The sequence below is a fragment of the Bubalus bubalis genome, chromosome 3 (assembly GCF_019923935.1).
Source record: "Bubalus bubalis isolate 160015118507 breed Murrah chromosome 3, NDDB_SH_1, whole genome shotgun sequence".
NCBI lineage: Eukaryota > Metazoa > Chordata > Mammalia > Artiodactyla > Bovidae > Bubalus > Bubalus bubalis.
Window position 1 is genome coordinate 7,950,693 of NC_059159.1, and position 24,190 is coordinate 7,974,882.

The window sequence follows — 24,190 nt, forward strand, 5'->3', positions numbered from 1 at the left end:
GTTTGTGTTCAGCTGGTACCACTGAGGAGATGAGGAATGCTAGAAAGAAGGTTCTGGCGCCAAGTAAGGACAGGATTCCCAGACATTCCCTGCCCCACTGTGGTTGGCAGAATAACAGCCCCCCAAAGAAGTCTGTGTCATAGTTCCATGCAACCCATGACTATGTTACCTTATATGGCAAAAGCGATTTTGCAGTTGTGACTAAATTAAATTAAGGCTTTTGGAAGGGGAGCTCAACCTGGGTTAGCCAGGTGGGGTCAATGTCATCTCAGATGGGAGAACTTACAAGAGGGAGGCAGGAAGATCGGGGGGTTTCCCTGGTAGCTCAGCTGGTAGGGAATCTGCCTGCAATGCAGGAGACTCCAGTTTGATTCCTGGGTAAGGAAGTTCCCCTGGAGCAGGGATAGGCTACCCACTCCAGTATTCTAGCCTGGAGAATTCCATGGACAGAGGAGGCTGGAAGGCTACAGTCCTTAGGGTCGCAAAGAGTCAGACACAACTGAAATGACTTAGCACAGCACAGGAAGGTCAGAGTCAGAGAAGATGCGACAACAGAAGCAAAAGTCAGACGGAGACTTGGAGATGCTAGACTGCCAGCACGGAGGTGAAAGAAGGGATCCGCGGCCAAGGAATGCAGGTGCTTCTAGACGCTAGAATAGGAAGGCAGCTCAGCCCTGCCAATCCATTCTAAACTTGTGACCTCCAGAACTGCAAGATGAGAAATCGGTGCAGCAGTGAGAACCCAGGACACTAACACAAAACCCAGCTTTGTTCTTCTAAGGACTGTGGAAGAAACCCGTCTGCTCAGAAAACCAGAGATGCCATAAGCCGAGGTGCAGGGTAAGATCTGAAAGTCGGGGGAGCGGGGGTGGTGTGCAAGCCTGGGCAAGGTCCCCCAACAGTGGGAGGCGGGCAGGGCCAGTTCCCGTCCCTTTCCTGCGACACCCACAGGAGTCTGCACTGTTGTCCTCTCTGGAGACACCTAGGACTGTTCGATTTTTTTTAGTTTAAAAAGTGATACACCCATTCACACTAGAGTCCTCATAACTAACTGGGTTTTCCTCCCAGAGTAATTTGCATTCAAAAAAGAACAGGCCCGCAGAAGATAATGCAGACCCTGAAACAACAAATTTCAGCCAGGTCTTTCACCAGGGAAGAGGATCATGTGGTGGCCAAGGCAGAGTTGCGTGATGCATGCACAGGTTATGCGTGCATGCTGTCTCGTCCAATGTGTGACCCCATGGTCTGTAGCCCACCAGGCTCCTCTGTCCATGGGATTTCCCAGGCAAGAATCCTGGAGTGGGTTGGCATGCCCTCCTCCCAGGGATCTTCCAGACCCAGGGATGGAACCCACATCTCCTGGATTGACAGGTGGATTCTTTACCGCTGAGCCCCCTGGGAAGCCTGCACATACAGGTCAAGGAACACCTGTGGCCAGTCAACCACTAGCTAGGGGAGAAGCCTGGAACAAGACACTGCCTCACAGGCCTTGAAAGGAACCAACCCTGCTGACATCTTAATCTTGGATTTCTTAAGAACCGTGACACAGTAAATTTCTAAATCACCCAGTCTGTGGTACCTTGTTATGACAACTCAAGGAAACTAACACAGACGCCTTCAGATCCCAGATCAGCAGCTGAAATGAGTGGCAGGGGTGAGGCCTTTTGGGGAGGCTGTGCTAGTGAACTTTCCTGAAAGGGATGTGTCCCTCTGAGCAGGCCTGCTCAGATGTGGGGTGTGTGGGAGGCAAAGTCCAGAGACCCAGAAGAGATGCTGGCTGGCAGCCTCGGCAAGGACACCTGTGAGGAGGAGGAGGCCACCTCCGAGATAAATCTAGGCTCACCCCACCACACCTGGAGCAGCTGAACCACCACAGAGACAGAAACTTAGAACATCGCCTGCAGGTCAGGAATCTCGTGTGACCAGTCTGGTCTCCTGCATGCCCATGCAGGACACACCTCTCCACCCACAGCCTGCCACCCTCAATGCGTGTCAGGGTCACTGGGATTTCAGAATGGAAAACCACATCTGGGTCCATCCCAGGAGACCAGTCTTAAAAACAGTCAGGCCGGACACTTCCCTTTCCCTGCCCTTGCAGCCTTCCAGGCAGAAAGCCCTTGAGGTCAAGGAAGGCCACGGGGGTCCTGTAGTTCAGCCTGGGAGCTGGAACCTCAGGAACAGGTGAGATGGCAGGAATGAACAAATGAATGTTAGTTGCTGAGTTGTGTCCAACTCTCTGTGACCCCATGGGCTGTCGCCCGCCAGGCTCCTCTGCCCATGGAATTCACTAGGCAAGAATGAATACTGGAGTGGGTAGCCAAGGAGATGGCAGGAAACCTCTCCTAATAAAAGCAAGTCATTTGCCATCTGGCAGCCTTGGCTCCAAGTTTCCAGAGAGCTGGGCCAGGCCCAGTGCATGCCTGCCTGCTTTTTTTTTTTTTTTTTGAAAAAGAACAAAAAAGGATCAGGTGTGTCCTGGGGAGGCTACCCTCAAGGAGGAGGGAGGGTGACTGGGGGAATTGGAACAGCAGTCTCTTTCACCTCTGAGACAGGTGTACCTGGTGGTTGGTGACTGGGACAGATCAAGCCTCATGCCAGGCCTGTGGCCACAGCAGCTAGTTGCTTAATCAGAACCTGGAGGATGAAGCCTGGAGAGGGCTTCCAGATGCTTCCTCTTTCTCAGAGCGATTGAGCAGCGGGGTGATGAGGCAGCTCTGTGGCAAGCAACACGTGGAGCGGATGGATACTCAAACGCCAGCTAGAAGCCTGGGGTCAGCTGGGCCTCCCGGGCTGGGGGCTGGGATCTGGGTTTGCCTCTCAGCTCTGTTGGGAGCTGGTTCAGTGGCTTAGCTAGGCAAGACCCTTCACCTCTCAGGGTTTCACTTCCCCCAGTTATCAAAAGGGGAAAAGCATCTTCCTCTTGCCCAATCCGGTCTCCTGGGCCATGGGTACTGACGAGGATCTCTGGAGATGAAATAACCGTCTTTAGAGAGGGGCTGGGGGCGGGGCGGGCCCGGAGGGAGGGAGGCTGGAGGAAGGAGGTGACGGACGAGAATGAAGCGGGCAGAGCAGGGACCTTGGGGGTGGGGACGGGGGTTGGGGAGAGGCGGCCGGGAGGACAGAGGAGCCTTTGTGCGGACTGGAACCGGGGCCAGAGGGCTCTGCCCTTCACCTCCCTCCCACTGGGCTCCCGGAGGCCGGATAACAACCCAGCAGGCCGCCCCGCCTCCCTCGCCGCTGGGTTTCCAGTTAACCCCGCCCCCGCGCGGCCGCACGACCTCGGGGGCTCCAGCTAGGGAGGCGGAGGGACCCTGCGGCAGGTGGGCTTTCTCACTAGGCTCGTGCACGGCCACGTCCTCGCTTCCCGGGTCTGAGTCCCACCAGACTCCGAGGTTTAAGCAGCGGCTTCTCAGGACTGATGGAAGCGCTCGTGGGGAGAAGAGGGAGGCCGCCCCTCTCCAAGATCCGAGATCCCCGGGAGCATCACGCCGCGTCCCGCGTCTTCCAGGCGCCCAAAGCCCTGACTTTGACCGTCCTGGCTGGAGGAGCAGGCAGGCGAGGGAGGAGGAGGAGAGGATAGCCGAGGGATCCAGCCCGGGTTCCCGCAAGGAGCCCCCTCCTCCCGCCGGCGCTGGCGTCCCCGCGTCTCGTGACCGCGGCACTGCGGCTGCAGCGCGGCGCTTGGCTCCTGGCGCCGGATTCCTGGGCGGGGGGTGGGGAGCCTGGAGGTTCAAGATCAGACCTCGGTGGACTCCGGTCGCGGCGCTGCTAGAGGGTGATGACGGCCCGCCCCGCTCCCCACTCGGGTTCCTAGTTTCGCAGAGTTTCTCGACCCGTGAAAGCATCGCTGAGTCACCTTCCCGGAACGCGCTCGGGACGCTCACGACCCAGCCAGGGCTGCCCCCAGAGCTGCGCAGGGCGGAGGTGGACACCACCCGGCCGCGTGCCAGGCCAACAGCCCCGGGACCCACGCGTCCCAGCCTGAGCCTCTCCCCTATGCCGGGCCCCGCCCCGCCAGGTGTTGGGGAACAGGGACGCTTGGGTCCTCTCACAAAGGGGTACCTCGGAGCCGTGCCGAGACCTGCCTCTTGTCGACTTTCAGGGGCGATGGGAAGCGAGACGTGTGAATGGGTGTCGGGTGGGGGCAGGTGTGGGCGCGTGAGCACCCTGCGGCCGGGGCCTGCACCAGCTAAGCCTCCTACAGCGGTTTGGTCTTTTCTAACTTTGGTTAGAGAGTTAGAAACTTGGTAACTTGACCTTGGCAACTTCCTCCTCTGGGTCGCCGCACACTACCCCACAGGGAGCTTACTTGAGCGGGTCGTGGACACTTTCAGGTCTGACACTTACTTGCCGGGGATGTGTTTATCACACCCCATTGACACCCGAGGCCCCGGGCCAGTTTGCAGCTCCGCGCTGAGCCAGCGAGGGCGACGGAGGACACGCCCCCAAGCTTGGCTCCCCAATCCGGATGGGGTCGCCTAGGCCTGTTTACACCGCCAAGCTTCTTTCAGGTGGGTAAAGGGCGCGGGGCCTGGAGCGCCAGCTGGTTCAGGCGAGCCTCGATGTTGTCCTCTGGGAAAAGCACCCAACTTTTGAGGTTCTTAACAAGGCCCCCTCCTCCGGACCGCGTACCCCCCGCGCTGCTGGCCCTCCCTCCCGGGATGGCTCCTCTGGCTGTCTCAGGCTCGGTGGCCGTGCGGTCCAGGAAGCTAAAAATAACTCTGGGGGAGGATGGGAGCGGCTGCAGAGACACCCCAGCACGAAGTGAGGGGTACCTGGCAGGGCCTGGACCTCGAAATCCGGGTGGGATTGGGGGGCGCGGGCAGCGGGGCAGGTTCCGCCAGGAGACGATCCAGTGACAGGCAAGGGTCTAACCAGAGCCCTGAGCCACGCGCGCCCGGAGCCCCACCCGGGGGCCGCTCAGATTTTGTGCGCGGCGGCCTGTGATGCGCGTTCACCCTCGCGCGCCCGGGACGCTGCGCTCGCGGCGCGCCGCTCGTAGCCGGGCCTGGGGCTCAGCGCCTCGCCAGCAGCCTCCACGTCTCCCGCCCGGCCGCGTCGCTCGCCTTCCTACTGGGTCCGAGAGTTCCCGGACCCAGCCAAAGGGCTGAGCGCTTGGCCGAGCCGTGGGCGCGGACCGGGCTGGGGCGGAGCGGCAAGGCCAGGGCCCCGCTGGCTTGCGCTGTGCGGGGCCCGGGTTCCACCCCAGCGCACGCCTGGGCCGCGGGGCGTGGCCAGGCCGGGAGGCTAGGCACGGCGCCCTCCCCGAAGTTGAGCGAAAAGTTTGAGGCTGGAGGCAGCGAGGCCGCGCAGTCAGCGTTTACTCGGCGCTCCGGTTGCTCCGCAGATGCGAGGCTGAGCCCGGGACCGGCTGTGTTCAGCCCTTGGCCACTGTGGGGAACGGAGGTAGCGCTTCCCCCAGGAAACTGGACCGACTGGGTAGGGCTGGCCGCCTGCCCTGCTCTCTCGCCCTTCTTGGCTTCCTGGGCGGTCGGGGGAGCTGCCGTGCAGCACATGGCCTCCGCGCCCACTCGGCTTTGGCTGAGGGAGGTGGTGCCTGGCGGCCCGGCTCCGGCTCAGCCTTCGCACGACTCCGGCGCCGCTTCCACGAGCGCTGCGCGCGGCGCCGCAGAGCCCGGCCCTTGGAAACGCGCGCGGCGATCCGGGCAGCTCCAGAGCTCGGGGTAGAGGACGCGGCGACCCGGCTGTTTCGGGCCGAGGATCACTCGCCCCGAACTTCGCGCGCGGCGATGGCCACTCACCTTCTGGGATTTTTTTACACAACTGGACTCCCCTCCCCCTGGCGGCCCCCGGGGAGGGGCTTGAAGACCCGATCCCATGGAGAGAGCCGGGGCTCTGACTCATCGTCCGGCCGGAACCCGAGGTCCTAGAAAAGACAGGCTGTCAGGAAAAGACCCTTTCCCCCGGGGGTGGTGGTGGTGGGAGCTCAGTTCCAGGACCCGAGCACCCTTGGTGGCACTGGGCCTCGGCTTTCTGGACCTCTCGGAAAACTAGGAGATGCCGGTGCGCGCGGCTCCCGGAGCGTGGTCCCAGAAACTAACGGAGTGCCCCCCACCTCAGGGGGCCGCTCCAGACTCCACCAGCGCGGTTTCCTCTCCCTCAGATCCGGCAACCACAGGGAATGACGCGGGTGCCCCCACAGCCCCGGCAACGGGCGGGGAGGGCGAGCCCCAAAGCCGTCACCGAGAGGCCCGCCTGGGCAGCACCGATAAGGGGCTGAAGTCAGGAGCCGCTGCGGCGGACAGCGTCCGGACAGCGCCGGGGACCCCTTGGCAGCGGGGCGAGGTCATGGATGCAGGTTTGTGGGGGCCTGGCGGTGAAGACCTGTAGGGGGATTCCTTCTCTCCCTGGTGAGGAAAGTTGGCCGGAGTCAACTGAACAAGAGGGGCTGGGTACCCTGGAGAGGAGCCCTTTTCCCCATGAGACCAGAAGCTGGTGGGAGTCTGAGCCCAGCCAAACTGGCTGGAGTGCCCCGCTGGAGGCCGCTACCTCTGGCCAGGCTCAGTTGGATCAATTACCCTTGGATTTCAGGCGCCGCGTTTCCACCCGGGTGCCCGCGTTGTGATCCTCAGCCCCTAGTGGCGTTTTCCGGTTTGTGTTTACAGCGGGCGGCTCCCGGAACCTGCTCCCAAGGCCCTGCCACGTGCTGGTGTTGTTAAATCCGCGCGGGGGCAAGGGCAAAGCCCTGCAGCTCTTCTGGAGCCACGTGCAGCCGTTGCTGGCCCAGGCCGACGTCTCCTTCACGCTGATGCTCACTGGTGAGTGTCTTCCCGGGAGCGGGCGTGGGGAGCATCCCCAGCCGGGAGACCCGCGACTCCAACCTCCCACGTTGATAGCCGCGGCCTCTGCACAGAGCGGCGGAACCACGCCCGGGAGCTGGTGCGCGCGGAGGACCTGAGACGCTGGGACGCGCTGGTGGTCATGTCCGGAGACGGGCTGATCCACGAGGTGAGGCCTTCCCAGGGGAGGCTGGGCCTGGGTCTGGGTTGTAGGGGCGCCGGGGCAGGTGGGGGGAGCTTCCCAGGCTGAGGCCTCCTGTGCTCCAACAGGTGGTGAACGGGCTCATGGAGCGGCCTGACTGGGAGACCGCCATCCAGAAGCCCCTGTGTAGCCTCCCGGCCGGCTCTGGCAATGCAGTGGCCGCTTCTTTGAACTATTACGCCGGGTGAGAGCCAGGGTCCAAGCGGGCTTATTTTCCCTCAGGTCCTGCCAGGCTTTCTTTTATGAGTGCCTGCGAGCTACCACTCGTCTCTGGAGCCCTGAGCCTCTGTTCCAGGGTCCTCTCTTTCTCTCTCTCAGTGACTCCCGTTGGCTGTCACCCGCTGTCAACTCCCCCAGGGGCTCAAGGTTACGTTGGCCTGCCCCAGCTCCTCATCCGACTCCCTCCCCTGCAGGTACGAGCAGGTGACTAAGGAAGACCTCCTGACCAACTGCACGCAGCTGCTGTGCCAGCGGCTGCTGGCGCCCATGGACCTGCTATCCCTGCAGACGGCCTGTGGGCAGCGCCTCTTCTCTGTGCTCAGCCTGGCGTGGGGTTTCATCGCCGACGTGGATCTGGAGAGCGAGAAGTTTCGGCGCCTGGGCGAGATGCGCTTCACTCTAGGCACCTGCCTGCGCCTGATGGCCCTGCGCACCTACCGGGGCAGCCTGGCCTACCTGCCCGCAGAAACGCTGGCTTCCGGGAGGGGCCCCTCCTTGGCTCAGGCCCCGCAGGGCCCCGCGGACACCCATGTGGTGCCCCTGGAGCAGCCAGTGCCCCCTCACTGGACGGTGGTGCCGGAGCAGGACTTCGTGCTGGTGTTGGCACTCCTGCACTCCCACCTGGCCAGTGACCTTTTCACCGCCCCCATGGGCCGCTGTTCGGCCGGCGCCATGCATCTGTTCTACGTGCGTGCTGGCGTGTCCCGGGCCACGCTGCTGCGCCTCTTCCTGGCCATGGAGAAAGGCAGGCACATGGAGTGCCACTGCCCCCACCTGGTATATGTGCCTGTGGTTGCCTTCCGTCTGGAGCCCAAGGATGGGAAGGGTGTGTTTGCTGTGGATGGGGAACTGCTGATCACCGAGGCTGTCCAGGGCCAGGTTCTCCCCAACTACTTCTGGATGGTCAGTGGCTACAGGGAGCCCCCACCCTCTCTGAAACCGCAGCCCTCACCCCGCAGGAAGTCTCAGCAGACGCCGCCCCCATCAGAGTGCCCCTGACTCCGTGGGCCTTGCCCGTGCCTTTGTCTACTTGGTTCACTCTGTGCTCAGGCCCCGCCACCCCTCTCTCCCTCCTCCCCCAGGACTGGAGGGCCTGTCCACAGACCACGTGGTGAGTTGGGAGGAGGAGGAGGAGAAGGAAGACTGGAGAAGGGTGGGAAGGACAGGCTCTGCCCACCGAAGGCCAGATGGAGTGTTGGGGTAGGAGCAGGGAAGCCACCTTTGAATCAGATCTGAATAAAGTGACATTCCCAGCCTGCTAGTCTTATCCTAGAGGGTGCGGAGAGTGGGGTCTTAATTCTGCCGGGGCTCTAGAATTTAACGTGATGATCAACCCAGTGGTCCCTCCTGGATGGGGCAGCATGTGGTACCGGCCCCTGGGAAGTCATTTTGGTAGTGGGCACAGGACCAGAGCTGGTCCAGGCTGCTTTTGCAGGGCTTGGGGCCCTGCCCCAGTGATGATTATACCCCATCTGGTCTGGAGCCAACTGCCTCTTGGCACAGGTAGGAAGACTGAGGTTTAGAGCAAGTATGTCTTACCTAGGGCCATACAGCCAGCACATCTCAGCCAAAAGGGCGACTGTCCCGGAGTTAGGGGCACTGGGGAAAACTGGCAAGGAGCAAGAGGTCAAAATGGCAGAGAGCTGTCCAGGGTGGGCTCTGGGGCTCCCCCGGCCTCCCCTGCCCTCCTCGTCTGTCTTTGTCGGGGAGCGGTGGGCTGGGGTTTAAAAGGAAGCAGCGGTGAGGAGAGGCAGATTCCAGCCATGCAGAGTGGCTTCGAGCCCAGGCCAGCCCCCCCCAGCATCTGGAAGGAGCTGAACTGGTGGACCTGGTCAGAGGCCCCCGGGGAACAGAGCTGCTGCTGCTGCCCTGCTGAAAGGGGGCTCCAGGACCCAGGCCCTGCTCAGAGGCAAGAGCACCCACCCACTGAGCTTCTAGACCCTCACCTCCCGGCCCCTCCGAGTCCTTGACGGGAGATGAAGAGGCTTGGGAGCGGGCTGGGTGGGGAAGGGACTGCTGCCTTGAGACGTCCCCCCACCCCTGCCCCCAGCCACAGGGATCTTTCCTTCCCCTGGGGAGGGTGTGTGAGGTGCCCCCGAGGGAAAGAAAGGCGACAGAGCCCAGATGAATGGCAGAGGCAGGTTTAATGGTGCCACCTTGTCTGTTTTGTACATTGTAATGAGCCAAACCAAAAAAAAATGCAAGTAAAAAAAAAAAAAAGTTTAATCACACAGCACTTTATACAGATATCTTAAGCAACAGGCATTCACATCTCCACGTGAACAATGCACCGGGAAGCACAGCCCCGCCAGTCACTCGGGGTGATCCTCAAACAAGACCTTGACTCCGGCCTCCAATCGCCGCAGCCGTGGTCTGGCCCCGCCCCCCACGCTGCCACCGGCCGCGTGCTCACGGAGGCCCAGGTGTGGGGCCAGCGTAAGGCGGACAGGACACGTCATGCTTTGGCTTCTTATCTTGTCTCTTTTTTTTTCCTAATAAGAGTTAATATTTTTTGATTTATTCTTTCAACCTTAAATATTACATTACATACACCAAAAATTACATAGCTGCAATGTGCTCAATGGCATCCCCTTCACCTGGAGCTTCACATTATCAAACGCTTAGAAAACTTGTAAACCTCTGGGCCCAGCTCTGTGAGGGAGAACCCTGCTGGCCGCCACTCTGCCACATCGAGCCTGCGGTTTTAAGCGCAGGGCTGACAGGCTGTGTTCTTGTCTGGGGTGGGGAGAGGGCTGGCCCACTCTGAATTCCATGAGCTGCGTGCCACCCCTGCCAGCGTGAGCATTAGACACAGGAGGGCAGAGGGCCCGAGTCCACGGGAGAGGCCCTCGTCTGTGCTGCTGCTCCCGCCTCCGGGGACCTCAAAGCCAGAGCTGCGGTCCCCCTCGCCCCGAGGGGCAGGAAGGGCAAGGCACCTATAGCCGTGTCTTCCCAGCAGTAGCTCCCTGTCCTCACCCTGTGGCAGCGTGCGAGGACCACCACCTCCCGAGCGTCGCCATGCACCCGGCCTGGTGCCCACCTTTCGGAGAGAGCAAGTTCAACAGGCCAGGGCCCGGCTGGGAGTCAGCGGCGGCGGCACCGCTCTGGGGAGGGTGGCGGAGCTGGGGGGGGCGAGGGAAGACCTGGCAGGTGGTGGCGACGGGCGGGCCCGGGACACCAGGAAGCGTCAGCGGGACTCGAGAGGGCAGGCGGGACCGGGGCGACCACCACGGCAACCCACACTTCATGCAAGGCACGTCCACGTGGCCTGTGTTCTCCTGTGTCAGACCCCAGAGAGAGCCCACCCCTGCCCTGAGGGCGAGACGGCGCGGGAGGAAGCGCAGGGGCACTCTGCCTGGGACTACAAGGGGAAAATCAGCTGCGCGGTTCTGATTTCCTTTGCCACAGGGCACCCGCCTGTTGGAAGATTGCTTCGGAATACAAATGGCAACATCTCAAGAAACTTCCTGCACGTCAGCAGCAAACTCACCTTGGGAAGGAGGGGGCAAAGGGCAGGGGGCGGGGGGCCTGCACTGGGGACAGAGGAGGAGAGGGAAGGGGGGCGGCCTCTCCCTGCGGCCACGTGTCTTCCTCCGGGGCTGCTGGCTACTTGTCCCCCGCGCTCTCGGGCATGCCCGCCTCCGTCAGGGCGGCCCGGAACTGCATCAGGACTCCCCGGATGCTCTTGACAAAGCCCTTGGAGAGCGGGAAGAGGGGGAAGCCGAGGTCAGGGTAGCCGCTCTTCTCGGGCAGGAAGCTCCGGTAGCTCTTTCTCCTCTTCTTTGGCTTGACGCTGGGCGGCACCGAGGCGTCGGGCGGGGCCTCCGAGGCCTGCTCCGTGTGGTCCCTGGGGGCTGAGGCCGGGCCCTCTGAGTCTGAGCCCTGGGAGGCCTCCCCCGGGGCCAGCCCCCCATCCTCAGGTTCCTCTCGGCCGAAGTCTGAGAGCTCGGCCACAGCCGGCGGCTCCGGCGAGCTGCTGTCCTTGGGGAGCCCGTTGGGCAGCGCCTGGGCCCTCTCCAGCAGGGCGTGGGTTTCCAGCCAGGACTCGATGCGGTTCACCAGCCGCCAGCCGCCGGTGCTGAAGTGCTGCCGGATCTCCTGCTCAAAGACCTCGGGTGGCCGCCGGACCAGCTGGGTCATGGACTGCACCACACGGATGAGGGCCATCTCGTTGTAGCAGCGGCTGTTCTCGTAGCCCTCTTGCAGGCCTCGGTCGCTGTCAAAGCCTGCCTCATTGTAGTACGGTTCGTTCACCAGGATTAGACCTGCAAGAGGGAAGGGGAAGTCCCTCAGGGCTGGCCCGACCTCCACCCCTAGACGGGAGGTCAAGGGGCGCCACAGCCAGAGTGACGGTGCCCTCCAGCCGCACCCCGCCTACCTTGGATGGAGATAAGCACCTGGAGAAGGCTGGATTTGCTCGTCCACCTCTCTGTCCCCTGCAGCACACACACACACGCACACGGTGCAAACTGATGAGCTGTGTCCCAGACACCTGCCCGGACGGGCCTGCCCCCACCCTCACCGCCAGCCAGCGCTGACCCACCTTTCCAATCCAGGTGCCCAGGAGGCTGACGCACACCTTCCCATTGTCATACAGGTTGGGGTTCAGGCGGCCACTGCACTGGGAGAGGTAGCAGAAGTGGGGGGGCACGGCCGGGTAGATATTGGGGAGCTGGATGTCGAACAGGTAGAGGCCATCCTCGTAGGGGGTGCGAGTGGGGCCCTTGATCAGGGCCGAGAAGAGGTCCTAGAGGGGGGTACAGGGAGAGAGTGGGGAGGTTGATGCAGGCAGTGGGCACCTGCACATGGAGCCCACTTCCAGTCTTCCAGGGTGCCATGCGGCTGCAGCGGGAGCAGGAGCGGCCCCAGGATCCACACACCCGCTGACAGCGACAGAGAAGCTGAATGCAGACAACTCGGTAAGACCCACTTGGCACCTCTAACTCCTGGCATGAAAGGAATTTTCCAAACTGGTTTTTATCTTACCAGGTTTGTTTTTTTTTTTTTAAATAAACTACTGCTTGTAATTTGCATTCCTCAAAACACCACTGTGACCTCCCCCCTGCACCCCCCACCACCCCATGAAGGCAACAACAACGACAACCAACAAGAGGAAAGATCATTCCAGGACGGCACGGCTGCACTGGCTTCGAGGGAACTAGAGGGGTGAGAGGATCTGAACTCGAGGACAATGCTCTGTCAGTCATTAAGGAGACTCTGCACACACATCAGAGACCCAGGCTGAGGGCCGGGACAGGGGCACCATCACCAGGGCAATGCCGCCAGCTGAGAGGCTGCCAGGGCTGAGCGGACCGGCAGAGTGCCGGCAGGCCCGTTCCCACAGCATCCCTCTTTGTGGTCCCTTTCCCATGGCCCCTTTCTCCAGGGCTGGGCCGGAGGTAAGCCTCCTAAAGTCACTGCCCCTGGGGCTGGGTCAAGGACCGGTCAAAGGATAATACAGCTTTTCTTGTAACATTCTAATTTTTCAAAAAAAAGAGAGAAGTCAAGTAACGTATTACATAATTTTAAACTAAGCTTTAAAAGGACGGCCGTCTGGTCTAGACACAGCTGTGGGAGATTTGTTGGAGCCTCTCCCGCCCTGTGAGGAGGGGCTGCAGGCGGGCGGCCTTGCGGGTGTCCCCCAGGCCTGCAGGCCCAGGGCCCGAGGCTGCAGCCTCCGGAATGCCCACCCGGACGCCTGTGCCTGCCCAAGCCCGCCTACTTGCCATTCTGTCCTCGAATGTCTTGACCATGATGCCATCAGGCAGCGAGGTGGCCAGCAGCGCCATCTCCTTCCGCACTGTGCTGAAGAACTTCTTGGCTTCTGGAGGCTGGAACTCAATTTTCTTAAAAGAGTGATTCGCTAGAGGGGGAAAGAGGGTGGTCAGTCCCTCAGGAGAGGCCTGGGAACACCAGCCGGAGGGGCAGCGGCGGCCGAACGTGCTCCCCAGACAGGTGGACAAAGCCCCCGCCTCCCCCGCCGCCCTCTCCTGGCACAGGGACTGGGGCCCACTCCAGGGACACGGCGCCCTGGCCCTGCAGTGAGGCCAGGCGAACTCACAGGGTGCGAACTCCAGCACCGAGAAGACCTCGCCCTTGGCGCTGGTGAATGTGACTCCAGGCTTGCCGCCGCACTGCTGGCAGAGCACCGGGGTCTCGCTGGGCCACTCGGCCTTCACCGGCGACTGCCCCTCAGGCTTGTCCTCCTTGCGCTCCGTCTCCGGCACCGCCTCCATCTTCTCTTCCTCGGCGATGGCCACATTGTCCAGGGTCTTCTTGAGGTTCTCCTGCAGCTTCTTGATGTCATCTAAGAACTTCTTCTCCCGCGTGGGTTTCTCAGGCTCTGCCGTGGGGGAGGTGGGCGAGCCTGTCAGCAGCTGCTCCACCGTCATGTTCTTGAGGCTCTCCAGGATCTTGATGGCTTCCTTCAGCTCCCGGAAGCTCTTTGGGGGCCCGTCCTTGCCCGCCTTCTCCATCAGCCCGGCCACGGGGGCGGCCATGGCCACGGCCCCCTGGATGGCGGCCGTGGCGGCCTCCTCGCTGATCACCACGCCCTTGTCCTCCTCTGGGGCTGCTGGCTGCTCGGCGGTGGGGATGGGGGGCTCCTCTGTCTTGGGGTGCTCATCCTCCACCAGCCCATTGTCTGTCTCCCAGCTGTCACTGTCGTCTTCCCACTCGTCTGAGGACGCTCCACTGGTGCTGCCTTCCACCGAGTCGTAGTCCGACTCCTCGATCTCAGACTCGATGTTGTACAGGTGCTGAGGGGAGATGCGGCGTAGGCTGGTCAGAGGCCCTCTGCCAGGGACCCCGAGCCTCAGAGCTGACAATGACCGGGCGCCCTGAGGCCTCAGCGGCCCTGCCACCTTTCTCCCTTTCCTGCTCTGGCCTCGCGGTTGGGCCTCTGCGCTAGGTGGTCCCTAGGCCTCTGGGAGGCACCCCAGCCCAGCCCATGGGTCCAGCGTCCAGCAAATGCCAGTTCCAGCCTCCTCGTCACTGACTGCACTTGGTCCGCTGGACCGTGGCAGACTCTGTGACTCTGTTCCCGTTCCTGGAATGGCCTCCTAGACGAAGGGGGAGCCACCCCCTCGTCCATCCTGTACTGGCGCAGGGAGAGGGGAGGTGGGGTGTGAGCATCAGATCAAACGAGGGGCACAGAAATGAAGCTGCGAAAGCCCATCCATTCCCGCCCCCCGATCTGTGACAGTTTCCTAGAAGTGCTGGGGGAAGGCTGCTTCTTACAGGGCGCAACCTGTGCATTCTCAGTGCAGTGAAATAGGGATCCAGGTAGATCTGTGAGAATCTAGACATGCCTGGCAACCAGGAGCCTGCCAGGTGGGGCGGGACGGTTGGGCCCACTGCGGGCAGCCTCTCCGCTCTCCCGACTCTCATCTGGGGCTCTGGGTGTAACACTGCCCTTCCTTTCCCAAAGACCCTGCTCCCCAAAAGAAGATTCCTTTGCCAGGAAGGCCCTGAGCCGTTGGCCTGGCTGCCACAGTCTGGAGCTGAGCCATAGGCTCCCGGGGGTCTCACCTGGGGCAGGATGATGGTCTTTGAGTTGTCAGCCCACACCACCTCCACTTTGCTGCTGACATCCACGCGGGCTACTTGGCCCACCGATGGCTGCAGGGGAAACAGGACGCGGTCAGGGGCAGCTCTCCGAGGGTGAGGGCAGAGGCAGGGCCGTGAGAATGGAAGCGGTGTGGGCGCCGGCCAGAGACCAACGTGAGTACTTGAGAGCACAGCCCTCTGGCTGAAACACCGCCAATGCTCGCTGTCCACTGAGCCTGGTCTCTCTGGATGCTCCCTGGATGAGGCTCCAGCCTTGGGGCTCTGGTACCCCTTTCTCCTCTGCCCAGAATCTGCCTGACCTCATCACATGTCCCCACTTGTTCCCTGGGGCCCAGCTCAGAGTCACCTCCCCAGGCCTCTCCTGTGCTCCTACGGCACCTGCCACCACGCTCACAGGACTGAGGACATGGCTGGGCGCCCCTAAGAAACCACCCGTGGAGCCCGGGGAGCAGCTGTGCAGACCGGCAGGCGGGCCCTACAGGGGGCGGGGCGGGGCGGGGCGCCTCCTTCGCGGGGCGGGCGCCCCCTGGCGGCACCGACAGGTACTGCAGCGGCCGTGCAGGACGCCCTACCTCGTCCTCCTTGTGCGGGGCTCCGTCCTCAGTGTTCCCGATTCGGATGACGATGTCGGTCGTGCGGAACCGGAAGTCAGGGTGATCGGCGATGTCGTAGACGCTCACGTCTTCCTCCTCTCCGATCAGCTAGGGCGGGATGGGCGGTCGTGAGCCTGGGGGCTCTACGCCCAGCTCACCAGAGCCCACCCTGAAGGAGACACGGGGGCGGTCCCTGCTCACCTCCACGTCATCACCGCTCGGCCGCAGCTTGAACCACTTCACCATGCATGTGCGGCCCACGTGGTCCCCAGACTGCACCACGCCATAGACAGCGGGGTCCGGACAGGTCTGGACTGTGGACCCAGAGCGGGCGAGGAGTGAGCTAAGGCACCCCGCTGGGGCCACCGGCCGCCCCTACAACCGGCTGCAGGTAAAGCACAGGGGCCCAGGACCCACTGCTTCCCTGGCTTGGTCAGAGAAGGCCAGAAAGGCTGCCCCGTCTATAGCGGGAACCACCTCCCAGGGGAGGCCTGATGCCAGACCTCCTGACCCTTCCTCCTGAGCCACGCCCAGCACTACCTCGCTTGTCCACCACGAAGTCTCCAGGGCAGAACTCGTTGTTGTCCAGGTGGTGCACAGGGAAGAGGTCATTGGAGCGGATGTTGCACTCCACGGAGCCATCCTGCCACATCACGTCCGCCGAGGTCATCGTGGTCACCACCTCCACAGCCACCCTGCAGGCGGGCCAGTGAGCAAAGGCCAGGGATGCTCCCTCCCCACCTGCCCTCCCTGTGGGCTTGGCAACTTGGAACTCAGCTTCAGGCAGGAGGGAGGAAACAGCGCTGCTTCCCTGCAGTCTCCATGCCCAGCATCTTCCAGAGAATCCCTCAACCCTGGTCTCGCCCTCTCCCGTTCTCAGATCCTTCCATCCCACCTGGCCGACCCCAGGCACCCCTGAGCCTGAATGGGGCTTCATATCACATGTGCACCCATGAGCCCGCCTGCGTGCAGGTACCAGGGAACGGTCTTGGGCTAGACACCCAGCTGGGAAAGAGGGTGCCCCTGAGTCTACCTGTCCCCTGGCTTGAAGTCACGTGTGATTTTATTCTTCTTCCTCTTGTGTTTCCTCTTTAAATTCTTTATTGACAAGGGGATGCTCTTCTTGCGACTCGTGCCGCTGCCGCTCTGGGAGGAGGTGGTGGAGCTGGCGGAGGAGGTCACCGAGCTGGTGTCGTCCGTGTCGTCGGCGGCCTCATCGTCAGCGTCCTGCTCGGCTGAGTGCAGCCTGTCGTCCCCACCCTCCTTCAGCAGGAAGGGGGGCAGCTGCTCGCCCGCCTCGTGGGCCTCCTCTGGGCCCTCGTCCTGCATCTCCACTGGGCTGGAGGACCCATCGGGCGTCTCCTCGGGGCTGGCGGAACCCGTTTCGCTCTTGGCTTTGGCCACCCCCTTCTTGCCTGCATCCTCCATGGAATGGTCCCTGGAGTACTGGACGTCCGGGGAACAAGATGTGATCCTCACAAGCTGTTTCTTCAGGAGGCGCTTCACCTGCCAGCAGAGCGGGAGGGCGGGCACCATGGAGAGCTGACTCCAGGCAGCTCGGTCGAGGGGTGACGGCTGTATATACCTAACTGGCCTGCAAGGGTCATCAGGGCTGCCCCCCAAGGCCTAAAGCACAGACCTTCCTGCTGTGGAAATGGCTCAAGGCCAGTTCCTCAAACGCCCGCCAAGCCCAAACCCCGAGGACATACCTTCTTGGCCATAGAGCCCTCCCCCTGGGCGCAGTGTTTTTCTGGACATTCACAGGCAATCTTGGCCGGCTCTACCTTGGCTGGGAAGACATACAGACAGCGCTCCCCAAGCTGCCGCTGAGCATGGTCAAAGCATCCGAGACGCTTCACCCTGGGAGGCGAGAGGGAGAGGGGAAAGGCAGACGCTGGGCAAGGGGGTCCTCAGCAACCCCCCGGCATCTGTGCCTGTGGCCCAGAGACTTGCTCGGGGACCACCTCTGGGGGTGCTGGAGCAGGGGGCGTGCTGGGGCCGCTCACCTGCCTAGGTTTTCCTGGGTGATGACAGAGGGTGGGGGGCTGACGCTGTCCGTGCCCCCTGGACAGAAGCTCTTGGTAATCCAGGTGACCTTCAGCTCTACAACCTGCACCTGGGAAGGTGGGCGGGACAGGGCCCCAGTCAGCAGACTAATGCCTCTTGCTTTTCACAGCTGTCCTCCAGAGCGGGAAGCAGGTCTTCGTCATAGTTCAGACCCTCCCAGAGGTCACGGAGGCTTCCTCCCCTCCAGAAGGGCCCAGCGGACCTGCCACTGGCCACCTCCCTCCTTCGCTCAGCCCGGGCTCCCCGTCCTCAGAGCAGCCCCCTTCCAGGCGAGGCAGGCTGGGCAGGAGTGCCCGGGCCTCACTCCCCGCCACGCCTCCTCCTTACCTCTTCGACCACCACGCGGAACTTGCTCTTGGTGCTGAGCACCGGCTTGACGCCCGACAGCCACTGGACGCTGGAGAAGATCTTGGCAGGGCCAATGAGCACCTGGCCTGGGTAGAAGCCATAGGAATCATCGAAGAAGAGACCCTGCAGGATTGGGGGCCAGAGGAGGGTCCCTGTGAGTGCTGCCTCTTAGGGGGCGGGGGGGAGCAGTGTCCACACCTGCTGTCCACCCCAGGCCTCCATGCTCCACACCACCTAAGACTGCAGAGTAGCACCTCTCAGACCTCAGATGCACACAAACCGCCAGGGGTTTTACCCACTAAAAGGCACGGCTGGCCCTTATAACAAGCTCTCGGGCCACAACAATGCTGCTGGTCTGGGGGGACAAAGCTCTAAGAGCGGGGGTCCCCAAACCTGCTTGATCACACACACTCTCCTAGTATTATTTACAAACTGTCATTTACCACTGCTCTAAAATGTCACATCACAGTAAAATACTGTGTACACTCCAAGAAAAAGGGAGATTTTAAAAGGATGAGACAAAAAGTTAACAAAACGCAAAGAAAGTTCTACTGCTTCCTGCAAACATCCAAGCTTTTACACCTTCTGATACATACCCCCTCCTTCCAGGAAAGCACTGGCTGAGACCGCTGGTCGCCCCGGGCCAGCCCCCGGCTCTCTGCCGAGAAGCCCCTAAGCTCCCTCCTGCAGAGCCCAGGGCTGAGGAACAGGAGACGCGCCCCCCACCCCCCGGCCCCCAGGCTCCTGGGGTGGAGCCAACGTACAGAGTCGCTGACGTGCGGGCAGACGTCGTAGAGCTTGGCGCCATCCTCCGTGTTCATGGAGCACCTGCAATAGGGGGCGGGGGCTTGGTGGGCACCGGACCCAGTCCCTGAGTCTCAGGGGAGGCGAGGCAGCCAGGACCCCGGAAGGAGTTGGTCAGTGTCTACAGGACTTGTGCGGAGGCGTCAGTGCCTCCGCGGGCCTTAAAATGGGTAATTCACCCTCCGCCCACACGTCAGTCCCTGCCCTGGAACAAGGAACTCTCTAAAACAAACAGGACTCAGCCAGCAGATCTCAGCGTTCACCCCCTTAAAGTGCCTAAAGGACAGCATCAGCCCCTCTTGGGGGTCCTATGTGACGACGAGGGTCTCCCCAAGCCAGGGTAGACAGAAGACCAGGAACTGAGCCAGAGATTCCAGCCAGGCTGACAAGGAGACCAGCCCGGGGTCGGGCCCTGTGACACAAGGCTGCAGCCCCTGGCACGGCCCTCGGGGGACCTAGGACGCACCCCTGCCCCTTCCCCAGTGGCCCCGCCCTGCGAGGGCTCCTGCGTGGTGGGGAGACCGCACCTGGCGCCGTTGGACAGTTTCAGGATGATCTGGTTCTTCAGGTCGTAGACCTTGCCCAGCCAGCAGTCGTAGGCGATGTAGTCCCCGTACATGAAGGGCTGCAGACCAGGGAGACAGGCGGTGAGAGACGACGGAGGACTCTGGTGTCCGGAACCCCCGTTCCTCTTGGCCCCACAGACAGGGCAGGAAGGATCCATGTGGGTTGGACCTAGTAACTGTGCAGCAAGCTTCCCCCAAGAGTCCCCAGCTGCTCGCCCCCACAGAGGCAGAGGCTGGACGGCCTTCTGAGGACACAGGACACGTGAGTGGGAGTGAGCTGGGGTAGGTGGTTACACAGTAAAGTGATTTAAATAAACAGATTAACTATAGGAGGATATCAAGAGCCAAGTCTCCCTGCTGGGGACAGCAGCCACTAACACAGGCAGGGGAAGAGAGCGGAGCTGGACTGGGGTCAGAGGGATCAAGATGGGCTCACACATCTGAATACGTACACAAGCTGGGCACAGGCGTATTTAGATGTGTGCGCGTATCCACCTACATACACACATAGACGTGTGCGCTTATCCACCTAGATACACATACATGGATTCCCTCGTACTGCCCTGAATGGGGCCCAGGAGCAATTAGCACACCCAGCTTGCACAGAGACCATGGCTTTTGAAAGAAAGTAGGGCTCGCTGAAGAAACGGCTGATTCTAGGCTGGATCAGAAATCAAATGATATGCAAACCGAAGTGTTTTTTAAAAAAATGGTGGAGACATGTCAAAAGACCACAGATGCCAGCTTGAAGGGGTTCCTACCGGCCAAATCTGGGTGGGATCACTGAAGCAACAGAACAAGTAACGGATTACAACCAATGAATAAAACAGGAGTCTCTGCATCTGATGTAAAAAATGAGAAAATAAATGGGACAGAAAGTACAGCTCTTCCATATGACAGAATGCCAAACTCATAATAAAGCAGGCAGTGACAGTGTCAGGAAATCACCATTTAGCAGCCATCAGGCTGCCGGCTGGGTCAGGTGGGAATTGTTAATGGAGGCTACGGCTGGTGGATGGGGGTTGAGAAGCACCAGTTTATTGACACAATCCCGGAATATCTCCCCACAAAACCACTATGATCGCTGGCCAAGGGGTGAATTCTGAGTTTGTTGGGAGGCAGCTCAGCAGAGCTCAACACGACTGGGGAGCAAAGAGAACGTCCCCACGCTGTGGCCGAGGCACGTTCCGGGGCCAGGGAAGAGCTGAGCAGTATTTCTGGGGCAGTTCTGCCAAAAGCGCGGGCCCGAGGCTGTCACGGGCACTGTCGGATGGCCCCATGCTCGGGGTCACCCGGGACAGGGAGACAAAGCGGGGCTGGGAACCGCTCCAGCCTGGGGGAGATCAAAGAGCTGACGACTGAGTGTGCGCTCCTGATGGAGTCCGGGTCAGAAGGGGAAAACAGAGATTGCTGGGACAACTGAGTGGGGTCTGTGGATGGACAGTAACGGGTCAAGGTCCCAATCTGGGGGTTTGAATGGTGGTTAAATAGCAGAGTGTTTCTGTTTTGGGAAAATACACACTTAGTACTCAGGGGGCAGATAGAATCATATCTGTAGCTTGCTTTCAGAAGTTTCAGAAAAGCAGGGACTTCCCTGGCCGTGCAGTTAACACGCGGCCAATGCAGGGAGGGGGGTACGGGATCGTTCCCTAGTCAGGGAACTAAGATCCCACATGCTGCATGGTGTGGCCGAAAAAAAAAGGTTAAAAACAAAGTTTCTGAAAAGAGGAGAAAAGAGAGAGGCGGGGGGAGAGGGTGGGCAAGAGGGAGAGCAGGCAGGGGCCAGTGCTGACGCGGTACCAGGTGGGGCTCCCTACGCTGCGGCAGACACGGCACCTACAACCTTCAGCAAGCTTGGAATCGGAAACGCATAAACTACTGGAAAAAACTGTTTCAAAAACGACGACAAAAAGTCTTAGAAGAGAAAGGAAACCAGCCTTGTCTGCTGGAGACATAAAGCGCCACCTGACCTCAAGTCCGGATGGCTGACACGTGAGAAGCGCCACAGGCTGCAAGGAGAGGCTGAGCACTGGGCTTGGCCGCTCGGCCTGGAAGATGCTGCAGAGAGAAGCAGAGCCCCGTGGGGGGAGGCCGGCAGGGGGCTCACCCAGATGTGCTGCAGGTCCTTGCTGTTGACGGGGTAGACAATGCAGTTGGTGCCGATGAGTTTGACGGCACAGTCGATGTTCACGTCGATCACGGTGCCGCACTGGCTGTCCTGCGGGCGAGAAGGCATCCAGGCCCAGGGAAGGTGCCCTGGCGGCCGCCCCAGACCTGCCCCGACCTGCCCCAGGGCCATGCCCGCCGGGTGGGACGGGGACTCACAGTGGAGCGCATGTGCCGGACCACATCGCGGGGCACCACGGAGCGGTCCTCGAGCTTCAGCTGGAACAGAGAGCGGAGAGTGAGAGCTCGGCCTCCAGTCACATGGGGTACGGCCTCCTCCCAGCTCCCAGCTCCTTGGTGCAGCAGCGCTTCACTACGTGCAGCCAAGCGCAAAAACCCTGAGTTCCCCCGGGCTTTCCCAAATCCCACACGCCCTTCCCCGGCACCTGGATCAGGGGACAGGACCGCACTCTGATCAGGGACAGACCAGAGGCAGCCTCCCCGGTCCAAGGTGAAAGCTGGGCTCACTGGAGGGAACTGATCACACCGGAAAGGGTGGCTAAGCGGCAGACCATGGAAAGCCTCACTTAAACGAGAGCAAAACATTCTGCTATGAGTGGAGTCCTGCCTCCGCCTCTGCCTGCCCTGCGCCCCTGCCGCTAAGTGCTGGGGAGGGTGGGCTGGGGGAGGAGCATGACGCAGGGCCGGAGGGCACCCCGAGGTGGCTATCAGCCACACCACCTTCTAATCTGGGCTATCCTGCCCAGCCAGCTGGAGCCTGCTCCTTATCGACAGTCCCGCGGAGCACTGTAGGCTGCTGAGTAACTCAGGACGCCAACCTCTGTGCACAGCAAGCGCTGACCCCTTCCCTCCACGACTGTCCCACCTGCCCCTGGGCACAGGATCCCCACAACAGCCCGACGGTTCTCCACTGAGCCAGCCCACCTTCTGCACTGGACCCCCAAGCCTGGGGAGGCTCCTCTGGGGTTCTTCACTGCATCCTGGGAACAGGGAGGCTCTGGGACTGCCCACCTCCCTAGCTCAGAACCTCCAAGACCCCAAACGAGGAGGGGGGAGGAGCTGTTCCCACAGACACCCAGCTGAAGACCCTCAGGGTTACTCTCGCCACTGCAGAACCTGGGGCCTGGAAAGGCGACCTCCATGAGGTGGCCTGAGGTACTGAAAAGGGAGACACTCAAGGTCACCGAAACCCCTGCATCCGTGCAATGTGACTTATGAAACAAGGAAAGCGGAAGCAACGGGCCTGCCACCAACAGGCGACCGAGATGCTCCCACAGGGAGGGAGCCCCGGGTTAGGCACAGCGGACCTTCACCCGAGATGAGACGGTGCGGCAGCCCTCGGGGGTGCAGAAGGTTCACAAGGTGGTAAAAGCACAGACGGCCAGCGGGCGCCTGGCTCACGGTCAGCGCTCAGCCAGCGCCCACTGTGATGTCTCCGCCCGCCTCCGCTGCCCCCAGGTGCAGGCTGATGACCCCAGGTTCAGGCTCCGAGACCCCAGGAGGCTTCGAGGGGCCATGTGGAACTCTGCCAAGAAGGTACTGGAATGACGGTGCCGTTTTGCTAACTCAACCAGCCTCCTGTGCTCTAACCCTCTGGGTGCAAATCCCCGGGTAGGACACGGTATTTTCAGTGTCCTGTCCCGCTCTACCTCAAACCTCTGCTCCCGTTTTAGACTTCAAAAAGCCAACTACAGGCCTTTCCAAGTTGCCATGGAAACCAGGAGTTGCAGGGAGGGGAAGCCCTCTAGGAGAGGGGCTGTGCTGCGAGGGGTGGGAGGCGACCCTGCGTCTGGCGTGAGGCACAGCAGCCCCACCTCACGTTGGGGTCGGTCCCCGAGAGTGTCTTGGGGAAAGGATGGCAGCGGCCCGGGGCGGACCCTGAGTCGGTACAGTCCCGGCAGGGACATGGCCCAGCCCTGCTGCCCCCGTGGGCGGAGGGGATGCTGAGGCTGCTGCTCGGAGGCCCAAGCAAGAATGCCACAGCTCATGAAAGCTGGCATCGTGGCCAGGCCAGGGGTGGGCTTTCTCCTTCCTCCCCTTGCGGAAGTGCTGCCAGGATGTGGGGCAGGCAGGTCACAGAGTTCCCAGGGGGTGGAGCGCGGGTGCTGGGGAGCCAATGCGTCCACAGGCGGGGCTCTCCCGACCTGCACTCAGCCTCCTGCCAGAGCCAGACTCCCTTCCACCGTGAAGCCGGGTCTCCAGATTCTAATGCTGCAGGACAATGGCAATGACACAGTGCGTGCCGAGTGGGAGTGGCAGGGACGGCAGGGAGGAGAGCGGGGCGCCGGGGCCACGGTTCTGTCCCTGTGCCCTCCCCTGGGAATCCCAGAAGAAGAGCACAAGACGCCCGGGAGGGCAGGATGACTCGCCAGGCTCTCCTCTCTGCTCCACAGCGTTGCCTCCTGGGCGCCCACGTGCCCCCACACCAGGCACAGCTCTCTGCACGTCTGCTGGGCGCCGCCCACGGACCAGGCCTTCCCCTCGCCCTCCTCACCTCTGCCTGCCCCAGGCATGAGCTCCCGGCATCTCACAGGCTCTGGAAGAAACCCCTGCTCTGGAGGCCTCGCCTCAGCGACAGCACACCTGGAGTGTGTCACGCTCCACACGCACGCGGTCTTCAAGCAGTTCACGTGTTTCAACCTGAGAAATCCTCCACAACTGCGTGGAATCAGTACACCATCCTGGCCTTACAGAGAAGGAGACTGGGACAAAGCAGGATGAAGTCCGGCGGGCAGGGGCACACAGCTCCTAAGTGATGCAGCCTGGACTTGAACTCAGGCAGTCCAGCTCGAGTCCATTCTCTTAACCACAGAAAAAGCTCCTCCCTTCCCAGAGCTGTAGAGACAAGAACGGAGCAGACCGCATTTCTGGCAGCTCCATGCACTCTGCAAGACA

General features: G+C 61.5%; 2 protein-coding genes across 8 annotated transcripts in view; one reads left to right on the forward strand and one right to left on the reverse strand.

Moving 5' to 3' along the window:
• The first annotated feature begins 481 nt into the window (after positions 1-481).
• On the forward strand, positions 482-8,477 carry SPHK1 (sphingosine kinase 1). Of its 6 annotated transcripts, none has more exons than XM_044938604.2 (6): positions 482-840; positions 6,125-6,319; positions 6,627-6,779; positions 6,875-6,969; positions 7,071-7,186; positions 7,416-8,477. In XM_044938604.2, the coding sequence occupies exons 2-6, from the start codon at positions 6,310-6,312 to the stop codon at positions 8,218-8,220; spliced, it is 1,179 nt and encodes a 392-aa protein (XP_044794539.2). In that variant the 5' UTR covers positions 482-840; positions 6,125-6,309; the 3' UTR covers positions 8,221-8,477. The 6 variants fall into 6 exon arrangements, with proteins under 6 accessions (XP_044794539.2, XP_025135343.3, XP_025135342.3 ...); XM_025279558.3 differs by lacking the exon at positions 482-840 and adding an exon at positions 2,559-2,771; XM_025279557.3 differs by lacking the exon at positions 482-840 and adding an exon at positions 3,117-3,320.
• An 869-nt stretch (positions 8,478-9,346) lies between these two features.
• UBE2O (ubiquitin conjugating enzyme E2 O) overlaps positions 9,347-24,190 on the reverse strand; it is a 49,234-nt gene continuing 34,390 nt past the window's right edge. The window contains exons 2-18 of one of the 2 annotated variants that reach the window (XM_044938603.2): positions 21,494-21,553; positions 21,276-21,386; positions 19,130-19,227; positions 18,563-18,626; positions 17,778-17,921; positions 17,390-17,499; positions 17,168-17,243; positions 16,417-16,889; positions 15,924-16,078; positions 15,585-15,697; positions 15,363-15,491; positions 14,752-14,841; positions 13,283-13,979; positions 12,948-13,084; positions 11,765-11,968; positions 11,600-11,657; positions 9,347-11,486 (exon numbers count right to left, since the gene is read on the reverse strand). In XM_044938603.2, coding sequence (XP_044794538.2) covers positions 10,828-11,486; positions 11,600-11,657; positions 11,765-11,968; positions 12,948-13,084; positions 13,283-13,979; positions 14,752-14,841; positions 15,363-15,491; positions 15,585-15,697; positions 15,924-16,078; positions 16,417-16,889; positions 17,168-17,243; positions 17,390-17,499; positions 17,778-17,921; positions 18,563-18,626; positions 19,130-19,227; positions 21,276-21,386; positions 21,494-21,553 — 3,378 coding nt within the window. In that variant the 3' untranslated portion in view covers positions 9,347-10,827. Of the gene's footprint in view, positions 11,487-11,599; positions 11,658-11,764; positions 11,969-12,947; positions 13,085-13,282; positions 13,980-14,751; positions 14,842-15,362; positions 15,492-15,584; positions 15,698-15,923; positions 16,079-16,416; positions 16,890-17,092; positions 17,244-17,389; positions 17,500-17,777; positions 17,922-18,562; positions 18,627-19,129; positions 19,228-21,275; positions 21,387-21,493; positions 21,554-24,190 lie in introns of both variants that reach the window. The other variant, XM_006045301.4, reaches the window with a different exon arrangement.